The sequence below is a fragment of the Rhipicephalus microplus genome, unplaced genomic scaffold, assembly GCF_043290135.1.
Source record: "Rhipicephalus microplus isolate Deutch F79 unplaced genomic scaffold, USDA_Rmic scaffold_15, whole genome shotgun sequence".
NCBI lineage: Eukaryota > Metazoa > Arthropoda > Arachnida > Ixodida > Ixodidae > Rhipicephalus > Rhipicephalus microplus.
The window spans coordinates 14,198,950-14,221,213 of NW_027464588.1; the positions used below are offsets into that span (position 1 = coordinate 14,198,950).

The 22,264-nt window shown below is 48.2% G+C and overlaps 1 protein-coding gene across 1 annotated transcript in view; it reads left to right on the forward strand.

Annotated features, from left to right (window-relative positions):
* Positions 1 to 22,264, forward strand: part of LOC142784631 (sodium-coupled monocarboxylate transporter 1-like) — a 51,036-nt gene that overhangs the window by 19,386 nt on the left and 9,386 nt on the right. The window contains exons 4-5 of the mRNA XM_075883061.1: positions 12,243 to 12,329; positions 13,168 to 13,337. Coding sequence (XP_075739176.1) covers positions 12,243 to 12,329; positions 13,168 to 13,337 — 257 coding nt within the window. The remainder of the gene's footprint in view (positions 1 to 12,242; positions 12,330 to 13,167; positions 13,338 to 22,264) is intronic.

Consider the following 22,264-nt stretch of genomic DNA (forward strand, 5'->3'; position numbering starts at 1 on the left):
TGGTGTGCGGTGGAAGTCATGTGTATGAGCTCATGCACTGAAACAATTGTATTTACTCCTAATATATGAAAACTCCAGTAATCACGCACACATCTCCACCAATGGCTCAGCATTGTCGTCCTGTTTTTATGTGGAGATGGTTTCACTATCGCAAGAAGTCGCACTACGGTTGAATACATGGGTGAAGATATCTACGACAGCAGAACTCGCAGCTCTTTCTAATGTAACTGAACTTGTTGATTCTAATAGACACAGTAAACGGGCGTTGCTTTCTGAATGTCAAGAACAGTTGACGTACGAAACCTAGTACTTGTAAGAAACCATAGAACTAGTACTTGTGATAAACCCTAGAACTTCACCACCACCTAGATAGACCAGACGCGTCTCGCATGGGCTCCTGCTTTTCGTGCTTTTTAACCCGAAACAAGGCCAGTGACGAACCCAACAGTTTCACAGCCTCAGCCACCAAGACACGAGGAATCGGCGGACACCAGCTTCTTTTGGGTGAGTGCATCCTGTCTCAAGATATAAGACTTCATTCCCGACAAGCGCGCGTCCAGTTTATTAGGCCTAACGCCAAGTTCGTTCCTGAGCAAAGCCGCGCAACGCCTGCATAACGCGCTCAGGCGTTCTTGACGGCACGGCGCGAGCGCTCGCGCTCACCGTGGCGAAAAGCTTAGAATAAGCAGAGACGCAGCCGCAGCAAGCGAAATGCAAAGAAATCAGCAAGACGAAGGAAATACAATGCAAACTGACCCAGTGGGCGCAAACAAAACAACAGAAAATTCGTGGACCTATGACGCTGGCAGTGGCAGAACAATTGCAACGGAAAGCGCTTGGATCACAAGAAATAAGAAAGACAAGAAGGCTGTCGCCAAACCAAAGTCACCGGCCAACCAACCCACAGAGCAGCCACCTATCAATGAGCAGACGCTAAAGTCATCACCAACGCAGCAACAACGCAGGCCCAAGATGCCACCTCTGCCGCTCCAAGACTTCAAGATTGTCTACCGCCCGCAAGCAGGTCTTGACCTCGCCAAATGGAACACCGTCGCTGTCACGCATGCCATCGGCAGAGTGAGTGGAATATCACAGCAAGACTTTAACGACAAGGTACGCGTACAAGTCCAGAGAATGGAAAACCTAATCATCGCAAGCACCGCCACCAAAGAAGACGCCAAGAAGCTGGTAAGTATCCAGAAAATACAGCTTGGAGAAACTTTTTACACTGTGAAAGGCAACATCGGAACACCGGAAGATGTCCCCAGAGGCGTCATCAGTGGCTTGATACCCGCTACGAGCACCGCAGAACTCATGACTGGAATTCACGCACTGGCAAGATACACAGTTCTTCACGCCCGAATGCTAGGTCAATCGACCGCGGCAGTCGTCTTCTTTGAAGGACCGCACGTTCCCTACTACATAATTTTCCAGAGCGTAGACTTCCGCTGCAGACCATATCGTAAGTCCGTGCAGTATTGCCGAGCTTGTGGCAATACGGGTCACCGCCAGGACGTCTGTCCGAAACCTATCCCGGATTTCTGCTATAAATGTGGCAAGGCCGGACAAACGCAGGGACATGAATGCGCACCCATCTGCAAGATCTGTGGGGAAGGACACGAAACAGCAGGTAAAGAATGCAAAAGGAGACTAAAGACAAGTCCACCCCCTTCAACGTAAGACAACAGCGCCTCAACAGGCTTCAGGAAATAGACAACAACTGGAACGCCAGCGGAGAAGAGTTCCCTGAGGTTAGCATATCGGCCACTACCTCTAACAGTAACAATGAGGGCCGCGTCTCCACGCGCAGCAGTTCCAAGTCAATATTGCGTTCGAGTTCGCGCTCCCACTCTCGCACGCGTTCCGTCTCTGCGCGCAGTAGAGCCAAATCAATACTGCGTTCCAGTTCGGGTTCCCACTCTCGCACGCGCTCGCGTTTCGTTAAACGTGCGAGCTACGCTGCCATGGCAAGTGGATCTAATGACAGCAGCAGCTTAACCTCCTCGAAGTCGGACACCTCATCCATACGAATCTCGAAGATAGACTGAAAAACCAGAAAAAAGCTCCAGAATCAGCACAGCCAACTGCAAAGCCAACAAAGCCTCATAAACTGCTTCAGAGTCAAAACGACAACAAGAGCTCATTGACAAACTACTTGAAAAGTGCACGCATGAGCAAGCACATTCGGACAATGCAGAACAACAATATCAAGAACAAGCAAACTCAAGCACAGAGCCGGACAGACGCTGACCAAGGTAGGCGTCCAAGCCCTAGTGAACGCAAGGTGCACAATATTCGAAGAATCTTTTATGAATAGCATGCACGCCACGATGAAAAAGATTGTCCAGTCTGCAATAGAAAAAACAGCCTCACTGTTTGAACACAAGATCACTACGCTTAATGCCAAAATTGATGGGATTGCTGCGCAAGTCAACAATTTCATCGCGCACGTGAAAAAAACTTACGTAACCATGGCACCGATCGACAGCTTGAACAACCCACGCCAAATGACTCGGAAGAAGGCACGAGCGAACAGTCACAATGCCTCTCGCTCAGTCTCGCTGAGTCGCGATGGCAGGCGTGACATCGAATCGATTGAAGATGGCAGTCCCTAACCATAAGTATAAGAACCAGGATTCAACTTTACGCATATGGCAATGAAACTGTTGGTCATACCGCCCTCGACACGCAAGCCTACAAGAATTCATCAAGCTTAACCAACCAGACATCATTGCACTTCAGGAAACCAACACGCAGAACGTACGACGGCAAGGATACGCGACCTGCGCACAAACCCAACGCACTGCCATACTTGTCAAGAAAGCACTTTCAACGCAAAAACATGAAATTGAGGACACTCAGACAGAGCATACCCTAATAGATATTCTGCCGGAACGAAAGACGCAGCAAAGTCTTTTCATAACCAATATATACAGCCCCCCACGAGACCAACTACCAGACTTCGATCACTTCATACGAGAAATCAGGAAGTGCACGATGGCCACCAGATCATAATAATGGGAGACTTTAACGCCTCTCACATGGCATGGGACCATCATATAACCACGGGGAAAGGTTCTCGGGTGCACGCTACTGCTCAACATCACAGACTAACCCTGTGGAACGACCCTCTTCAGAAGACGAGAATCGGGAACAGCGTCTCCAGGGGTACGAGTCCAGATCTTACTTTTAAGGCGAACAACACTAGGGCAGAGTGGAGTGTGCTACCGGAAACTTTAGGTAGTGATCATCACACCATCCAACTCTCCGTAGCGCACACTCGTAAACAGACCAAGACTGGAATAGCGCGGTTAACGGAATGGCAATCCTTTAGAAATGACCTCGACGTTGAAACCACCATAATCGACATTGAAGACTGGTTTAAGAATGTGCTCAAAATAGCCGAGCGCTACACTAAGGACATACAGCTTGACGTCGATACACCCGCCATCGACGCACATCTCCTCCACCTTTGGGAGGCTAGAATAGGACTTCTAAAACGGTGGAAGCGGCAAAAACTCAACAGAAAGTTACGGAAACGCATTTCTGTCCTCACCGAGCAAGCTCAAGATTATGCGAACCGATGGGCCAGGGAGAACTGGCATGCTTTCTGTGACAAGCTGCAGGGAACTCTGAGCACCAAGAAGACCTGGCATCTGCTACGCACACTACTAGCCACAGAACCCTTCAAAGCAGCGCAGAAGCAGCACCTTCAGAGGCTTATACAAAACTACGCCGGTACAGAAGAACACCTCCTAGAAGAATTACAAAAGAAGCTCTGTGGCGATGCACCCACTGGGGCTTCAATTCACACCAAAGAATACGCTGGCGCACCATACACTGAACTCGACGGGTCCTTCAGCCTGGCTGAGCTGCACAGCCCTAACGAAGTTGACAAGAAAAACCAGCCCCGGAATAGACAGGATTGTCAACAAGCACTTACGCAACCTACCGCACCAGGCAACCACGGCTCTTCTCCGATATTACAACGACTGCTGGGATAAAGGAGAGCTACCTGCGGTATGGAGCACTCGGAAATCAACATGATCCCTAAGTCTAACAAACCAGTCGGCATCGAGAACCTACGCCCGATTGCTCTCACCTCGTGCGTGGGAAAGCTGTTCGAACACATGGTGCACGACCGCTTAACCCAGTACCTGGAATATAGTGGACACCTACCGGACACCATGTTTGGCTTCAGGCAGCATCTTTCGACGCACGACGTGCTCTTACTACTCATAGAAGACCTCCTTGATCACCTGAGGGTAGCGTCTCTCAGACTGGTGTGCGGACGCACACCTATCGCGCTCCGCTGCGAATGCCAATTCTGATCGGTCAACGGCCTCGAATCTTCCTGAGCTGCACGGACCCTCTTCTGCGAAGTTCACCTGAACATTCCGACACCTGGTTCACCAAGGTGGGCTCGTTTTTCATCATTTTAGAGGCCTTTTCGCTGCACCAGCGAGCTAAGCCTAGGCGAGGTTAGGCCTGCCTCCCCGCCTACGGCGCTCGCACGCCAGCTGCGAAATGCCGCAGCAGATTGCCATGGAGGGGGACGACGTCACCCCTGAGGAATTACAAGGAAACGGATGGTTCTCCGTTCTAAAAAGACGGCAAGAATCGCGAGCGAAGTCACTCGCAGCCCGCCAGCCTGGAACGCAACAAGGCGCGACAGCGACGCCCAACGCCATTCTACGACGCGTCGCAGCCGCGAGCCGACTGCCGGCGATGCCACGTAGTCACAATCGAGTCATCGTGCGACCGGGAGGCGGCCTCAACGTGCAAGCCTGCAGCCCGCACAGGATTCTCGCCGCACTAACCATGGCAGCTCAGCTAGCGCCGTCGGTAACGGAGGAGGACATTATTTGTCCCAACTCGATGCAGAACATTTTTGTCGTCAGTACGCCCAGCGCTACTAATGCAGCAGCGTACAGCCGAGTAACAGAGATCATCCTCACCGACCAGAGACACCCGGTCACGGCCTACCTCTCACCTGCCGGTATCACGAGCCGAGGCGTGATTCGCGGCGTCGACACTGACTTTGACGACGCCGCACTCAACCGCATGCTAATCCAACCGCGCAACTCAAGCCTACTGGGAGCGCGTCGCATCAAGAACACTGAAACTGTGATTCTGATCTTCAACGGGCTCAAAGTGCCTAACTACGTCTTCTGCGGCCAGGTCATCTACCGCTGCACGTTGTACAAGCGCCAAATAGACACCTGCCGTACCTGCGGCCAAGTGGGCCATCGCCAAGACGTGTGCCCCACTCCTTCAACCAAGGTCTGCGACCACTGCGGTCACTTACCAACGGACAACCCACACGTGTGCAACCAACCAGTGTGTGCCTTATGCGGTGAAGCACACCGAACGGGCGACCGCGAATGCCGCCATCGCTACCAGCTGCCTTACCTGGTGCGCCGTCGTCGTCAGCGCCGTCGCCGACGAAAGAAAGCCCAGCAGCAAACACCCACCCCAGCAACCAGCCCGGTTCCTGCCAAGACCCCCAAACCGCAAGGACCTCCTCTAGGCCCACGAAATCCAACTCCCACTGACCAGCCTACCTGGGCCGACAAGGTGGCATGCAAAGGTGAGGCCCACGCAGCGCAGCGTCAGGGACACTCGCCACAGCAACCTGACCCAGAACTAGCACAGTTAAAACGCATGTATGCGGAGCAGGCTAAAGAAATCCAATCGCTTAAACAAGAGCTAGCAAAACAACAGGCCCCCGAATCGCGCGAGGGTAGCATTATCAGCGGCCCCGTCTCGATACGCGGCGCTAAGAAACGGGCAGGCCCGACGCTCCAGGCCGAAGAGCAATCCGATTTTGACCGGTTTACAGCCAATATATACGCGATACTAGAGCAGTACCGCGCAGAGACCACGGCCGAGTATAGCGCTTTCAACGCTAAACTAGAGAGCATGCAGAAACAACTTATCGAGTTGGCTGCATGGCCAGCACAAATAGACGCGAGGACTAAGGTGTTGGAGGAGGACCTGGCACGCAGTAAGCGCGCTGGGCTAATACCTAGACCTTAAAATGGCGTCGTCACAATCATTCACAATTTGGCAATGGAACGCAAGTACCCTCCGTACGCGGAGAGAAACGTTACAACAATTCATTGGCTCTATGACCCAACGACCGGCCGTCATTCTCCTGCAGGAAACGCGTATCGACCGATTCGCTCTTCGCGGATACAGAGTCGAGGCCGTCTGTGGGAACAAAGCTCGAGGAATAGCCACTTGTGTGGCTAAGCCTTATGCTTACACGACACATGCAGTACGCCCAGACCTCAAAATAGAGCATCAGATGATAGAGATTATCCCCAACGCTCACATTAAGCAATCGGTATTTATCCTTAACGTGTACAGTTCACCTTCACACAGCACAGAAACATTCACCACACTACTAACTAAAGCGACGCAGATAGCAGGCAACCATCCCCTCATCATCGCGGGGGACTTCAACGCCCCCCATGTAGAATGGGGTTACAATCGCACAACACAGAAAGGACGCCACTTACAAACACACATCACTCAACACAATCTCATGTTACTTAACAACCTCTCTACCCCCACACACATAGGTAATTCAGTGTCACGAGACTCATCCCCTGACCTGACCCTAGTACGCAACGTTTCGAACCCCACATGGGCTAATCTGCAAGCTAACCTCGGTAGCGATCACTTTATCTGTAGCACAACAGTCAATATAGGCAGCCTCGAGCCCAGAGACTTTAAAGTAGTAGACTGGAACTTCTTTAGACAAATACGCAAACAAGACACCAACCATTACTCTTCACTCTCTGAACTCTTTGCGAGACTACAGCGGGACGTAAAACAAGCTACCAAAAATATTTCTACAACACGCAACATAGAACACATGGACAGCCACCTCGCACATCTCCTGGAGGCTCACAAAAGTCTTCAAGAAAGATGGAGAATGCATAAACTCAATCGTAGGCTACGAAAAAGAATTGCATTGCTCAACCGACAAATTGAAGAGTACAGTCACACACTAGCTCGCAATCAGTGGAATGAGGTGTGTAATTCGCTTGACGCACGCATGAGAAAGGGTCTAAAATGGGACCTTCTCAGGCATCTGCTCGGCGACAAGCCCACCAAGTCAGAACAACGACTAACTCTAGATAGACTGTTACACAAAGCGCGAGGACAGCAACTTACCGACGCACAGATTTTAGATGCTACAGCAGCCCGGTATCTATGCACAGAACCTACCTCACATGAAGACTATCCACCTTACGCGGGGGCCACAGACGACCCATTTGAGCAGGCTATAACTAGCGCTGAAATACGCGCGGTTATAGCGGAGCTCAATACTAAATCAGCCCCGGGTCCTGACGGAGTCACTAACAAGCTACTCCGCAACCTGGCTGACCATGACATTGAATCACTAGCCACCCACATGAATGAGGTTTGGGAGCAAGGGAGCGTACCGCCAGAATGGAAGGCCGCGACCGTCATACTCATTCCCAAGCCGAACAAACCCCTGGAACTCGACTCTCTACGACCCATCTCCCTCACATCCTGTGTGGGTAAGGTCATGGAGCACGTCATTCTCCGTCGAGTCACAAAATATTCAGAGCGAAAACACCTCTTCCCATTCAATCAAGTAGGGTTCAGGCCGGCTATGGCCACGCAGGACGTACTTCTCATGCTGCAGGAGACGTTACTTAGAGTAAGGAGCAAAGACCTCCGAGCAATCCTAGCTCTTGACTTAGAGAAAGCTTTTGATACCATAAGCCACGCTCATATACTACACGAGATTCAGGAGGCAGGCTTAGGCCGCCGTTTCTACGAATACGTCCGCTCTTTCCTAAGAGCCAGAACGGCCACACTTAAAGTTGGGGATCTCAAGTCACACGCCTACAACCTAGGCCCGCGCGGCACCCCACAAGGGTCGGTGCTCTCACCGTTTCTTTTCAATTTAGCCCTCAGGCAACTTTCGCAAAAGCTGAGACACATCGAAGGCGTAGAACACGCGCTCTACGCCGACGATATTACTATTTGGTGTACTGGAGGGAGCGATGGACAAATCGAAGCGAGCCTTCAGGAAGCAGTCACTGCAGTACAAACATTTTTAAAGCCCACGGGCCTCAGACTATCGGCATCTAAGTCCGAGTTGCTGCTTCTGCCACCACAGTACGGCCGCACCAAAGCCGAACCTACTATACACCTCTCCACAATGGATGGCTCGGTTATCCCGATAGTGTCGTCGGTTCGAATTCTGGGCGTTACCCTACAGGAGAATGGCAAAAACGACTTAACCATTACACATCTCACCAAAAAAGCTGAGGCAGTCATGCACCTCGTCCGACGCGTCGCTAATAGACACGCAGGACTCACAGAAGAAAGCTTACTACGCATCTTTCATGCGTTCTTAATGTGCCACGTTCACTACGTTGCCTGCGCTCACCCGTGGAGCAAAGGCGATGAAACTAAAGTAGACAACCTCATCCGAAAATGCACAAAACGAGTACTTGGTCTACCCATGTCCACAAGCACGCAGCGCCTGCTATCCCTTGGGGTACATAACACGTTCCAAGAAATCATCGAAGCACAAAGAATGTCCCAACTCATGCGCCTGTCTTCGACAGCTGCGGGTCAGGAACTCCTCTCACACATAGGTCTTCCTATCCCAACTCAAGTCAATGAAGCAGAACCATTACCGCAACACCTTCACGCTAAAATCACAGTGCTACCCTTCCCCAGGAACATGCACCCGGTGCACAATCAGGCTCGAAGACGGGCACGAGCTCAATCCTTACTAAAAGCAGCCAACCTACACGCGACAGACGTGGTTTTCGTAGACGCCGCTAAATACGTGGACAAACCTTACTTTGCAGCTGTGGCGGTTGCCCCAGACGGAAAAGCTCTTAATGCTCTTACCGTAAAAACTCGGAAAGCCTGCGAGGCCGAACAAGTGGCCATTGCCCTCGCTCTAGCACTCCCTCAGCGCGACACAATATTTACCGACTCTAAACCCGCTGCACTGGCATACCGCCGCGGTACACTTTGCCAGGCGGCATTAAGAGTTCTAGCATCTGTTCAGATAACTGTAGATAAGCATATCCACTGGTTCCCTGGTCATGAAGGGATCAACGTTCAACCAGGGGTCCCCAACGGTAATGAGCTGGCCCATAACCTCGCGCGTGATCTTACGTGCCGCGGGGGGTCGCGGTCCGGCTCACTGGCCGGGGACACCGACACGCACCGGGAGCCACTCCTATCATATCATGAAATTTGCTCGCACTATAAGTTATTTAGAAAGGAATTCCCCTCACCTCACTCAGCACTCAATAAAGCACAACAATTAACGCTTCGACTGCTGCAAACGCACAGTTACCCCAGCCCCTATATCTACAGCAAATACCTACCAGATATAAGGCCAGAATGCCCCAAATGCCAAAATTTAAGGTGCGATTTAAATCACATGCTGTGGCAGTGTCCCGTGCTAAACGCTAGCTTCGGGTCCCCTGCCACCGAAGACGACTGGTTCAACCACCTCAGGAGCCCCGACAGGGCCCTTCAACACCAGGCCGTCCAGAAGGCCCAAAAGGTGGCTGGCGAGCTCCGACTCCCAGTCCCCACATGGGCGGAGCCACCGGGCTGGCCCCCGTAAGGGGTGCCCAGTCCCCTTCAGGACCTTAATTAAAGTTATTTCTCTCTCTCTCTCCTTGATCACCTCACCCATCGAAGAAAGTACTCCATACTCGGAGTTGACGTCAAGGCGGCCTTCGATTACGTCAGCCACGACGCGATCCTCAACAACCTCGAAGGCGTTGGCTGCGGCATTAGAACCTACACGTATGTCAGAAACTTTCTGACAGACCGTACAGGAACCATGGGCATATGCAACATCCCCAGAAAAAGCTTCCAACTACCGAAAAAAGGAACGCCGCAGGGTTCGGTCATCTCACCGTTACTTTTTAATGTGGCTATGATCAATCTGCCAAAAATTCTCGACGAAATACCTGATTTACGGCACGTGATCTACGCTGATGACATCACGCTCTGGACCAGGGCTTCGAACACTGGAAGACAAGAGACCTGCCTACAAACCGCCGTAGATGCCATCGAAAGGTATCTCAGAAACTGCGGTCTCTGCTGTGCCCCCGAGAAATCAGAGCACCTCGTCCTCAAAGCGAGAACAAGAGGCAGACCCCCTCTATACGACGAGCCTGACCCTAGCGTAACGCTGAAAGGGACCTTAATTCCAAAAGTCGAGACCCTGCGAGTGCTTGGAGTTCACTTCTACAAGGATGGATCGGGAGCTGCCACCATACCGAGACTCTAACGGATACTATCACAACTCATGCACCTCGTCAAGAGCATCGCAAATCAACGAAACGCACTCAAAGAGCACGACACGCTACGTATAATGCAAGCTCTGTTCACCATTTGCATTGCGTACGGCTCGCCGTACCTGAATTTGAAAACCGCTCAAATTGAAAAACCTAATATCATGATAAGAAAGGCCACTAAAGTAGCCCTGGGATTTCCGCCAATGGCCTCTACCACACGTCTCCTAAAGATGGGCGTCCACAACACGTGGCAAGAGCTCATCAAACCGCATAAGAACAGTCAGCTGGAGAGGCTCAAGCTGACGCCCACGGGGAGGTTGGTCCTCCGGTACCTCGACTACAGCGAGACGTTCATCACCGATGCAGACCGGAAAAAGCACATCCCGCTGTACATTAGAGAGTAGCTGTCCATCGCACCTATTCCACGCAACATGCATCCTACTTTCCACAAAAGTAGACGCAAGGCTAGAGCTAACGCTATTCGATGAAAGTTCAAGCAAGACCCGGACGCTCGCTACACTGACGCGGCCAAGTATCCGCATAGAAACGCGTACGCTGTCAGCGTCGTCGATTTTCAAGGCCGAGAATTAGCGTCGGCCACGGTCAACGCAGTCAATTCAGACACCGCAGAAGAATCGGCAATCGCTCTAGCAACCACAACATGTACAGATGCCGCGGTAATTTTCACCGACTCACAAGCCGCCTGCAGGAATTTCGCTAAGGACCGTATCTCCGCCAATGCCATCAATATTTTGAACGGCGAAGCACTCCACTCCCACACACTTGTGTATTATGGGTGCCAGGACACGAGGGTCTGCAGGGAAGTGAAGCGGCCCACGCCGCTGCCCGCGAGCACGTCAGCTGGGCTGCCCCCTGCCCACACGACATTCGACCCGTCGTTGAAGGGACGGAAGTTGTTCAAAACACCTACTCATCGTTACTCCAGCATTAAAGGCTGGAGCGACGAGTATACCCTCCACCACACCCAAAACTGACAAAAGAGGAAATCATAATACTGAGACGCCTGCAAAGCAGCACATACACACATAGGGCCCTAATGCACCGTCTCTACCCAACGAGATATAGCTCTATGTGCCCGCTTTGCAACGTACCGGACACCCTTGCGCACTTGCTTCTTGCATGCCAATGTATTGCCAGACGTAATCTGCAACAACACACGACTGATAACGAAGCAGAACGGACGAACGAAGACCTAACCGAAACGTGGGAGGCGATGCTCGCCCTCGAGGACCCGGGAGAGCAACAACAACTCGTCGCCAGGGCCAAGAGTGCAGTAGAAGCCAGAGGGTTCCTGGACTAAGGAGCCCTCCCACCTCAGGGTGACACCGGGCATTGCTCAGGGCACTGTTTCAAATGAAACGTTTACTTCTTTCTCTCTATCTCACCGCCACCTAACAAATTAAGAAACACCAGGCCCTTGCGGAACACATAGGACATTCACCGTGAAAGCGGGAAAAACAGCTCTCTACAGCTGGTTGTAAAATTATGAAGCGACTACTGCAAGTACAGTGGCGAGTTAGCCATGACGCTATGAATCATCACAATTTTTTGAAGAAATGATGTATGCTCCATGTCATTATTAGATAATATGCACAGAAACAATGTACGCCCTGTACAGCTGTGATTTGATTTGCACTTTGGGAACGGTGTGGCTGATGACAATAAACGATTACAGCTGAGCCCTTTGTGACAATCCGAAAACGTGAAAGTGCTCGCCCTAGCCTAATTCGCATTGTATAGTGCCTGGTTGCCAATTAACACTGCTACCTTGCTATATCAAAAGCCTGCAATATTTTAAGAGTTCAGTAATATATGTTCCAGTACGCCGTTCCTTTATTGAGATTCACACGTGTTGCGCAAGTACTGTCGCTCATATCACGTCTCGTTCTTTTTCAGGTATTTTTGATGGTATATTCGTCAATCACAGCGCCTTTTGTGGGTCTATGCCTTTTAGCGGCACTGTTTCCTTTCGTTCATTCCAAGGTAAGCAAACGCTTCCTGTGTTCAGAGCTGCAAGATCCCTTAACTACAAATAAAAAAGAGCAACGTCGGATTAATAGAAGTCTACATGTTCAGTTACATATCTTACGTTTAAGCCTTATTTGCAAATAATGGCGTAGCTATTGCTCGGTAATATAAAAAGGTAATTAACCTTCATCTGCATTTTGCAGCTTACAGGGGAATGAGGACTAAGAAGTAAAGAATGTGCACAACAGGGGTGCTGTTATGTACGTTCTTTTTTTCTTAGTCCTCGTCTCTTACTGCACTGCAAAAACCAAGATGAATACGTACCGACTTGCCCAAGTTTCACTTCTCATGCATAAACTACCCTGCTGTGTTCTTTAAATGTTCTGTAAAAAGTATTTGCAAGTCCTTGTGTGTTCACAAAATACAAGTGTGAAATAAAATGTCCTATTTTACCATACACGGTTGCTGAGCATCCACATACTAACGAACAGAACATGCGGAGGACAATGACTATTGTATAGAAACCAACAAACAGGTACGCTAATAAAAAGAATAAATCACACTCCGCGAGGAGCGCCGGTTCTGCAAAGTTTAGTTTTAACACAAATAACCACATAATGCTCAGAAATACAAATAAATTATAAGTGCACAATCAGATGAGGACAAAGAAAAAACGTAAGACTTAGAGGCGCTAATTTTTAGCCACTTTGAAACACCAACGTGTTTTGTTTTGGTTTTTACGTTTGTCTCATTGGGCACTTCGTATTGATTGGTCAAGCCACGAAAACATGCCCGACCCACCACAATCGTTAGCACAAAGTTGCTACACCAAATGCGTTTGCAAATGTTCCAGGGTGCTGGAGTAGCAACGGTCATCACAGTCGCATTTCAACTGTGGCACATGACGCACGTGATTCGTAGCAAAAAAACGCCTCCGAGGATGCCTGTGTCATTGGACTACTGTCCTGGGAACTACACTCCAGGGAATACACCTGCAAATACCAGCAACGTTTTTCACAGAAGGTAAATCCGTAGTTTGCTTCAAGGCTTCTTTTAAAAGCTCGAAAAAAATACCCAGCCAAAAGTTCTTACCAGCTGCTATATATCAGTCAGTTGCAATTATTTTTTGTCATATTTAAAACGTGAACGTGACGTCTACTTTTACGTAGTGGAATATTTACTATTGTGGCAATATTTGTTTAGATGAAAGATACGTTCAGTCTCTCTTAAAGGGATAAATCGAAGCACAGCATCACATGCTATAAAACGCTTGCTATTTTCTAAGCCGATAAGTGGTAGCGCAACAGACAAAGACAGTTGTATGGAGCGACGATTAGGTATATCATAGAAATAGCGTTTGTTTTTCTGAACAAGCCAATGTTTCGCCGCAAGGGTAAAACGATGAATGCGATATGAACAAACGGAAACATAGAAAGAAAGACAAACAGTTAAACTCTTTAGCAGACAAGGCTACTGTCGCGAGTGAAAGAAGTGACTTTCTCATGATGTATGGGTTCAACGCAAATTCGGCGATTAAAAAACAACACCGGGAAAACTATAAGACATGCGTTGAAATACCAACTGATAAGCATGCGAGAAGAGGCGACCACGCCCTGCATGCAAAAGTATGGATGCACGCAGTCTCACTCCGGCTGAAGCGGGTGTGCACCGACGTCCTAAGCGTGCACTTTTGCCAATTGTGTATATAGCGGAATAAGTTATTGAACAAATAACTGCAACGCTGAAGCTCACAGTTATTATGATGCGGCATCTATGGTTAATTGGTCGAGTGCCCTAACGCGTCATGAAGTGAAGCGAAAAATCGCAGGTTAGAGTCACCAGTCCCGTTCTCCCTGAAGTTTTTTGCGATTATTCATTTTTGTAGGTTTACCTTATTATATAAAAGCGCATGGTGGCCTTGACGGCAACGGCAACAAGCCACTGGGAGTTTCCATATAATTGCTATAACAATAAAGGGAGGAAAACTTGTACAAAGCGCTAACACGAAAGGTTTACCTTCTAAACGTTTGTTGTTTTCAGCTTACCAACTACCTCGCTGAAAGCATTTGATGTAATTACAATGTGGATGCCAGACTGAGACCAGAGTAATACTTCGCCGTATTTTAAATGTATACTGTAGCATGGGCTGTGGGTTAAATCACAGATTGTGAAGGTTGTATCACGACAACAATTATTTATATTGCCGCGTGCATAGCTGCATTTAGCGCCGAGATAGCGACGACAACGAAGAACGCGGATTTGCTCGAGAGGCGCAGCGCAGCAGAGTGAAGAAGACGACAGTCTTAGCGGCCTTCTGTGAGAGCGTCTCTACAAGTTCCACTGTCCGTGTTTTTAAATAAACCCCCTGTATTTATAACCTGTGACCCTGGTGGAGGTGCTGGGTACTACCACCTCATGATCAGCACCCCTGTAAGAAGCCTCGAGTTCAGCCCTACGAGACAGCCACGCGTGGAGATATCTGTGCACCGCTCAAGACGCCACCTTCAAGGTCTTGAACCAGAATTTGGCCTTTTAGAGGGAGCAATACTTCCGACAGCCACCCCTACTCAAGAAATGGCAAGGAGTCCTGCACAGGTGACGGTCCAGAATATGCGCATTCCTGAACCATTTCATGGCCGGCCGAACGAAGATGCGGAAGAATGGCTTGAGCAGGTTGAATGGGTAGCTGGATTGAACTACTGGAGTCTCGATGGAAAGCTCTTCCACGTATACTTTGCCCTTGAAGACGGCGCGAAGACGTGGTTTATAAACCGGGAGGCAACATTGACGACAAGGGAGGAGTTTTGACGTCGGTTTCTTGACATCTTCGGTAACGCGGACCAACGCGAAAACGCACAACGCCTTCTTGAAGGACGCACCCAACAGCTGCATGAAAGCGTCACCATGTTTGCTGAGGATATGGTGCGTCTGTGCCACCGCGCGGACCCCAACATGCACAAGGCTCAAGAGCTAAGCCATCTCATGAGAGGCGTCAAATAGCAGCTATTTTTTTGGTCTTGTGCGCAATCCGCCAACAGTGGACGAGTTCACCAGGGAGGCCACCGCAATGGAGCGCGCGGTGCAGCAACGGTACCGACAGTCTCATCGCCCGGCCACCGGCGCAGCTGCAGGCACCACCGCAAACCGCAAACAACGTCTATTCTCTACGCCACCTGATTAGACAGATCGTGCGTGAGGAGATCGCGAAGGAGAACGCAAAATACACATTGCAGTCACAGGCGCCCCCGCAGCAGGCTTCCACGGTAGCCTCCGTCGCTGAAGTCGTTCGCCATGAACTTCGACAAGCGTTTGCCTCTCCTCAGCAATATTCCGCTCCACCGCACCGTCAAAACTCGTGTACCTACGCAGACGCTGTGCGTCGTCTATTGGCTCCAGAATTATCCTACCAGCCGAACGGATACAGCTATGCAGACGCTGTTCGTCGACCCCCGCCCATGCCAGTGCCGCTGTACCTCGAACCGTATCCTGTGGCAGCCTGGGCTCAGCAGGATTCGGTCAGGTGACCCTATATGCGGAAGACCGATATATGGCGCACTGCGAATCGTCGACCACTCTGCTTCAACTGTGGAGAGCCAGGGCACATTTACCGTTTTTGACCACATCGCCGAGCTCAATACCATGATCGTGCACCTACAGCTACGCGCCGACAGTTCGACGAAAGCCGTGCCCCCATCAACGACAACCAGGCTGGCAGGCGGGAAGGCTCTTCTACCTTCCGGACGCGCTCACCATCCCCGGCTCGCTTTGGTTCACCAAGCCGCTGTAGTTTTTCTGACGCCGTCAGAGGTTGGTCTCCCAGCCCATGGCGGATGGATGGATGGATAGATATGGCTGTACCCTTTAGATCGGGCGTTGGCTAGCGCTACCAAGCCGTAATACTTAATGAACCAAAAACTAGATTTATTTTTTCCCTTAAATAGTGAGGTTGAGGATTTGTACTTTCCAGTGAAGGGTTTAGTTTTCACTCGTGCCTTGACTTTATCCACCAATCAGATAACCTCCTTCTAGTTAATTCTACCTGCTTAAAGTCTATTTTGCCCTCACTGTCCCTAAACCCCAGTGCTTTGAAAAACTCTGCGCCATCATCCTGAACTATAAGGTGAAGCCCTTTACAGAACATTATCAAGTGTTCGGCAGTTTCTTCTTCCTCTCCACATGCACTGCATACCGTGTCTACCCCTTCGTATTTGACCCGATATGTCTTGGTTTGCAATGCTCCCGCCCTGGCCTCAAACAGTAGAGAATTTCCCGGAGTATTATCATAGGTCCTTTCCTTGGCAATTTCCTGCTTAAAATTTTGATAGATCTCTAGTTCAGACTTCATAATCATGCCAATTCTCTACATATCGATCTCAGCTTCCTTCACCTTCTTCTTAACCAATAATTTTTTTTGGTTTGGCGCCCTGCTGTTTTCCGAGTATTTACCAGTCAATTTTCTGGTTCGATTCCGCCATTTTGTATTGACATTCTTCATGTATGAGTAGCTGAATACCTTCCTAGCCCAACGCTCCTCCCCATTTCTCTCAACCGCTTCTCAAATTTTATCTTGCTGCTAGGTTCCCTGTTCCTAAATGATGTCCATCCCATATCACCCTGTACTCCTTGATTTGGTGTATTCCCGTGAGCTCCTAAGGCAAGCCTACCTATTCCACGTTGCTTAATTTCTAATCTTGCTTGAACTTCTGATCTCATGCACAAGACCGCATTGCTAAACGTCAGCCCAGGAACCATGACCCCTTTCCATATTCCTCTCACAACATTTATTTATTTATTTATTCACAATACTGCCAGTCTCCAAAGAGACCATAGCAGGTGGGCACTACAGTATACAGTTACAAAGAGCACTTAACACTTTCAGGATCGTAAATTGGTAAATAATGTGTAAAAGGAATATATATTAGCAACCTTGAAGCATACAATCAGCACTTATGCACACCATACACACCAAATACAATTGAATGCCGGTTTGCATGTCACAGAAAAGCAGACATATCAAGGACGCTAAACGACGTTATTTTCAATTCTTGATAAGAAATCGCACAATTACTGGGAATTGGTGGTGAAAGGGGTTAACCAATTCCATTCGTGGATGGCAACTGGAAAAAAAGAGTATTTAAACACATCATTCTTACATTTATATTCTAATAGAGTATCTGTATGTTGGTGCCGGGTAGCTCGTGTTTGCGAATATTCAACGTAGTTTGAGACATCTATTTTGAAATAATTATGTAGGAGTTGATAAAGAAATTTAAAACGTGCCTGCTTCGTCCGTGGTTCTAGCGTGGGAAGCCCAGAAACAGCTAGAAGGGTAGTGGGTGAATCAGCCAGTTTAAATTTGTTATGTATGAATCTTATGGCCTTCCTTTGTACCTTTTCTATTTTTTCATGTTAGTCACGGTATGAGGAAACCATACAGTATTTCCATATTCAAGGATTGGCCTAATGAATGTTTTGTAGGCTAGTAGTTTCGTCGAGGTGGGTGCCAGATGGAGCGATCTGCGATTAAAAAATAGTTTTTGCATAGCAGAAGAAGTAACATCAATGTGAGCGTCCCACCTTAGATCTGATGTTATTGTTAAGCCTAGATATTTATGTCTCTGTACATTCGTGAGGGCAGCACCATTTAGGTTATAGCAAAAGTTAGAGGGTTTTCCCGTGTTATCGTCATGCATGCAGATTTTTTTACGTTGATTGTCATCTGCCAAGGAGAGCACCATTCTGCAACGGTATTGACTTGTTGAGAGAGAGGTGATCTTGTTGATTGTTAATTTCTCGATAAATAATACAGTCGTCTGCGAATAACTTTATTTTACTATCTATATTAGTAGTTATATTATTTATATAAACGAGAAATAACAAGGGTCCAAGCACGGAGCCCTGGGGCACTCCTGACGTAACTGGTGCTGTGTCTGATGCAAAATGTTCAAAAATAAAATAACAAACTGGGTTCTATTAAACAAGAAATCTTGAACCCAAGCAATATTTTCTCCATCTCCGATAAGGATTCTTAATTTAGCTATTAGCTTTGTATGACAAACGCAATCAAATGCCTTGAATAGGTCGAGTAGGATTATGTCGGTTTGGCAGTGATTGTTAATGCCTAGCGCGAGGTCGTGTATTACTTCGGTTAACTGTGTTATGGTGGATAAACCTTGGCAAAAACCGTGCTGGTTATTGGACAGAATGCCTTCTTGTTCAAGAAAAACGGTTAAATGTTTTAGAATGATATGCTCGAGTAGTTTACATGCCGTGCTGGTTAGCGATATTGGTCTAAAAATTGTTTCAATTGATTTATCTCCTGATTTGTGTATCGGAATAATTTTTCCTATTTTCCAATCTTCTGGTAGTTTGGATGTTGAGAGGTATTTCCGAAAAATGCGCAATCCGCCATTCATCATACCTCACATCATACCTATTGTAATTCCACAGTGCCCTGTTTTTCATTACCGCTGCACTCCTGTTACCTTTAGTCGACACGTGTATTTCGTGTTCCCTTAGGTACTCGGCTCCATGGCTTATCCATACGCCCAGATATTTCTATTTATCTGTTATCTCTAGCGTGACCTCCCGTATTCTAAGCTCACTACCTTCATGATCAATAAAAATCATGACTGCTGATTTTCCCTCACTGAATCTAAAATCTATCTTATCTGCCTCATTACCGCGGATGTCCACCAATCTCTGCAAATATTCCTTGTTGTCGGCCATTGGCACTATATCATCTGCGTACATCAATGCTGGTAGTGCCTGTTCATTGAGTTTTCCTTGTTTGACGAAAAAGAGGTTGAAGCCCAGTCCACTTCCCTCTAATTTGGCCTCTAATCCTTGTAGGTACATCATGAATAATAAGGGTTACAGGGGACACCCCTGCCTAAGCTTCCGTTTTACCTCTGCATGCTTGGATAGTTGTTTTTCCCACTTTATTGTTACCTTGTTACTTTTATAGATATCCTTTGACATATTAGTGACTACTTCTTCCACGCCTAGTGTGTACAGTATTCCCCACAATTCCTCTTGAACCGCGCTATCGTACGCTCCCTTGATATTCAAAAATGCTCGCCACCGGAACCTGTGTTCCTTTTCTGCTATTTCGATGCACTGCGTCAGTGAGAACAGATTGTCTTCCAACCTCCTCTGTTTCCGAAACCCATTCTGCAGTTGCCCCAGCACAACCTCATCCTCTATTCATGTCTGCAGTCTTTCCTTTATAATCTGCATCGCCAGCCTGTAGACCACTGATGTCACTGTTATATAACGGTAGTTGTTTATGTCAGCTTTGTCCACCTTTCTTTAATAGACCATGCTCATCCTGCTATGTTTTCATCCATCGAAAACCTGTCCATCGATTATTATTTTGCTCACTGCCTCTCTCAAAGCCTGCTTAGACTTCGGACCCAATGTCTTTATCAGCATAATAGGATTGCCATCTGGGCCTGTTGATGTACTACTAGGAACCATTTCTTCGCCTTTTCCCACTGTTTTTGTAAAAATGGAGCCATGGCGCCACTTGATTCATCCTTGTCTATTGTGGTGCATAAAGCACTTCTTTGTTGAATTTTTTCTGTCACCCTTGTTCTTATATATTCAATAGCTTCGTCCCCTTCTAGCCTAGCACCTTAAGGTGTAGACCCCTGCTCCAGGCTCGTCTCATTTCTTAGGGAGTTTAGATGATTCCGAAATTTCGCAGCTGCCAGCTGCCTTTCATCTTCTTTATGAACTTCTGCCTGCCACTGGGCTCCCTTTCTTCTAATCTTTTCATTGATCGGAAGGAATGCATCCCTTCTACAGCTTAGAAAAATTCCCCAATTTCTTTCAACATCATCTGTCGGTTCGCGCCGCTGCTTATCATGTCTGTGTTTCCTAGAGGATTCTTGACGTTTTGCTTTGGCTCTCTTAACTTTTTCATTCCACCAACTTTTGGGTTTGTGTCTTCTTTTCCGGGGTGGCTAGTCCCGTGCCTTAGCAAGCTCTAGCTCCTTTAGATTCGTGTATGTCCACACTTTTTTATTATCCTCAGTGATTACTTTCTCCATTTGTTTAGTTGCTATTTCGATTTGCCTTTCTGAATAAAAATTTTCCTGTAACTGCTCATCTTGTCTCTGTCCCACTTTCACTGCTCTTCCAAAATTTAGCTTGATACGTTAGTGATCACTACCCAGACTTCTAGAGCCACCTTCATCTATGTGCATTTACCTGAGCTTATCATACATCCTATGTGACATTAGTGCGTAATCTATCATCGACTGCAGCCTTCCTACCTCCAATGTTATTTGCCCTTCGCACTTCTCGGTACTGTTGCAAATGATCAAATCAAGCCTTTGACACATATCTATGATCATTCTGCCCGTCGGGTGGGTATACCTATCTACATCTTCTAGCTGCATTTAGCGGCGAGATAGCGACGACACCAAAGAACGCGGATTCGCTCGAGAGGCACAGCGCAGGCGAGTGAAGAAGACGACAATCTTAGTGGCCTTCTCTGAGAGCGTCTCTACAAGTTCCACTGTCCGTGTTTTTAAATAAACCCCCTGTAATTTATAACCCGCGACAATATGCTCGAGTGGGACCAGCGAAAACAACATCAATAAGAGACCGGTAATATACCAGAACATACGGATATTAACTGCGGCCTCCTGACCTTTTCTACTGTGTGTAAGAATGTAACTACACACGATCGAAATGTGTTCTCTGCTTTATATGTTTATTAAATCAACCATGGTAATGAAAGCTATCACAGATAGAAAATATTATGTGAATCAATTTCGCATATAGTCAACGTACTGAACCGCTTAGGGCCATATATTCTGGAAAGATTACTTTTGAATCATATTACGCTCTTTGTTATCACAGCCACATATGATTCATAGGTCCACACTAAACAGCTTTTCAACTGTGGCGGGGTCGCCATGTGGAGCCGCCTAGAATTACATTTTGGGAATAAGTTCTCGCTTATGCATTAGCGCCTGCTCCTGCGTATGTGAGTAACTCTCACTATAGTTACCGGGTCCCCACGCAACGTGTTTGAAGTACTCCAGGCAGAGTAAGCTTCACCACTTGGACGACGCGTCACAGCCCCTGGAAGCCCACCTGTACCCTGTTTAGCTACCGGTGGGTGGCCGGCTGGCACTGAGGATCGAACCCCGAACGTCCCGTAGCTTAAAGGGACGCTTACGTTTTTTTTCAGCGTCTCTTTTCTCTCATCTTTGATCCCCCTTACCCCTTCTCCAGTACGGGGTAGCCAGCCGGTCTGAAAACTGGCTAACCTCCCTGTCCTTCCTCTTTCAATGCCCCTCCTCCTCCTCACCATACTTTGTCAAAAAAACGGTACAAAATGCTTGCTGTCAACATTACTCATACCTCAGCCTCTCAGCAAAGAGGGGGTGTGTGTATAGCCATGACGGACAGTATAACGTAGTGGTCTGGAGTATCTAACCGATATGTTCTCAGGCTTCGTGATCTTTGGGAATCCAAATGGTTTTTACAAAGTGTCGTGGAACGCTTCACATTTTCCAGAGCAAAAATACAACGGAAAGTGGTGCGGGGGGGGGGATGATGTAATGGGTAAGGTCTTTCGGTGCTGACAATCCCCCTTTTAACGCTGCCTGCGTTGGCTTGTCTTTTTGTTCATTATTCGTGAGGTGAACACCATCGGCCCTAAGATATATAGAACTTCCTAATATATATATGTACTAACGATTTCCCGCCGTGCCGCTCTAAGAGTCAAATAAAGCCTCTGTTTACCATACACTGCAGGCTTCAGCCACGACGCAGCGTAAGTAACGCAAACTATAGGCCGAACGCTCAGAGGCCTTCTTCATTTTCTGCTGTACTAAAACGGCCGTCTACCAGTACATCGGTATTAAAGTTAAGCCCAGCAACTTGTCTAACGCGCAGCCAGCATGAAGCGACGCTTTCCAGTCGTAGCAAAG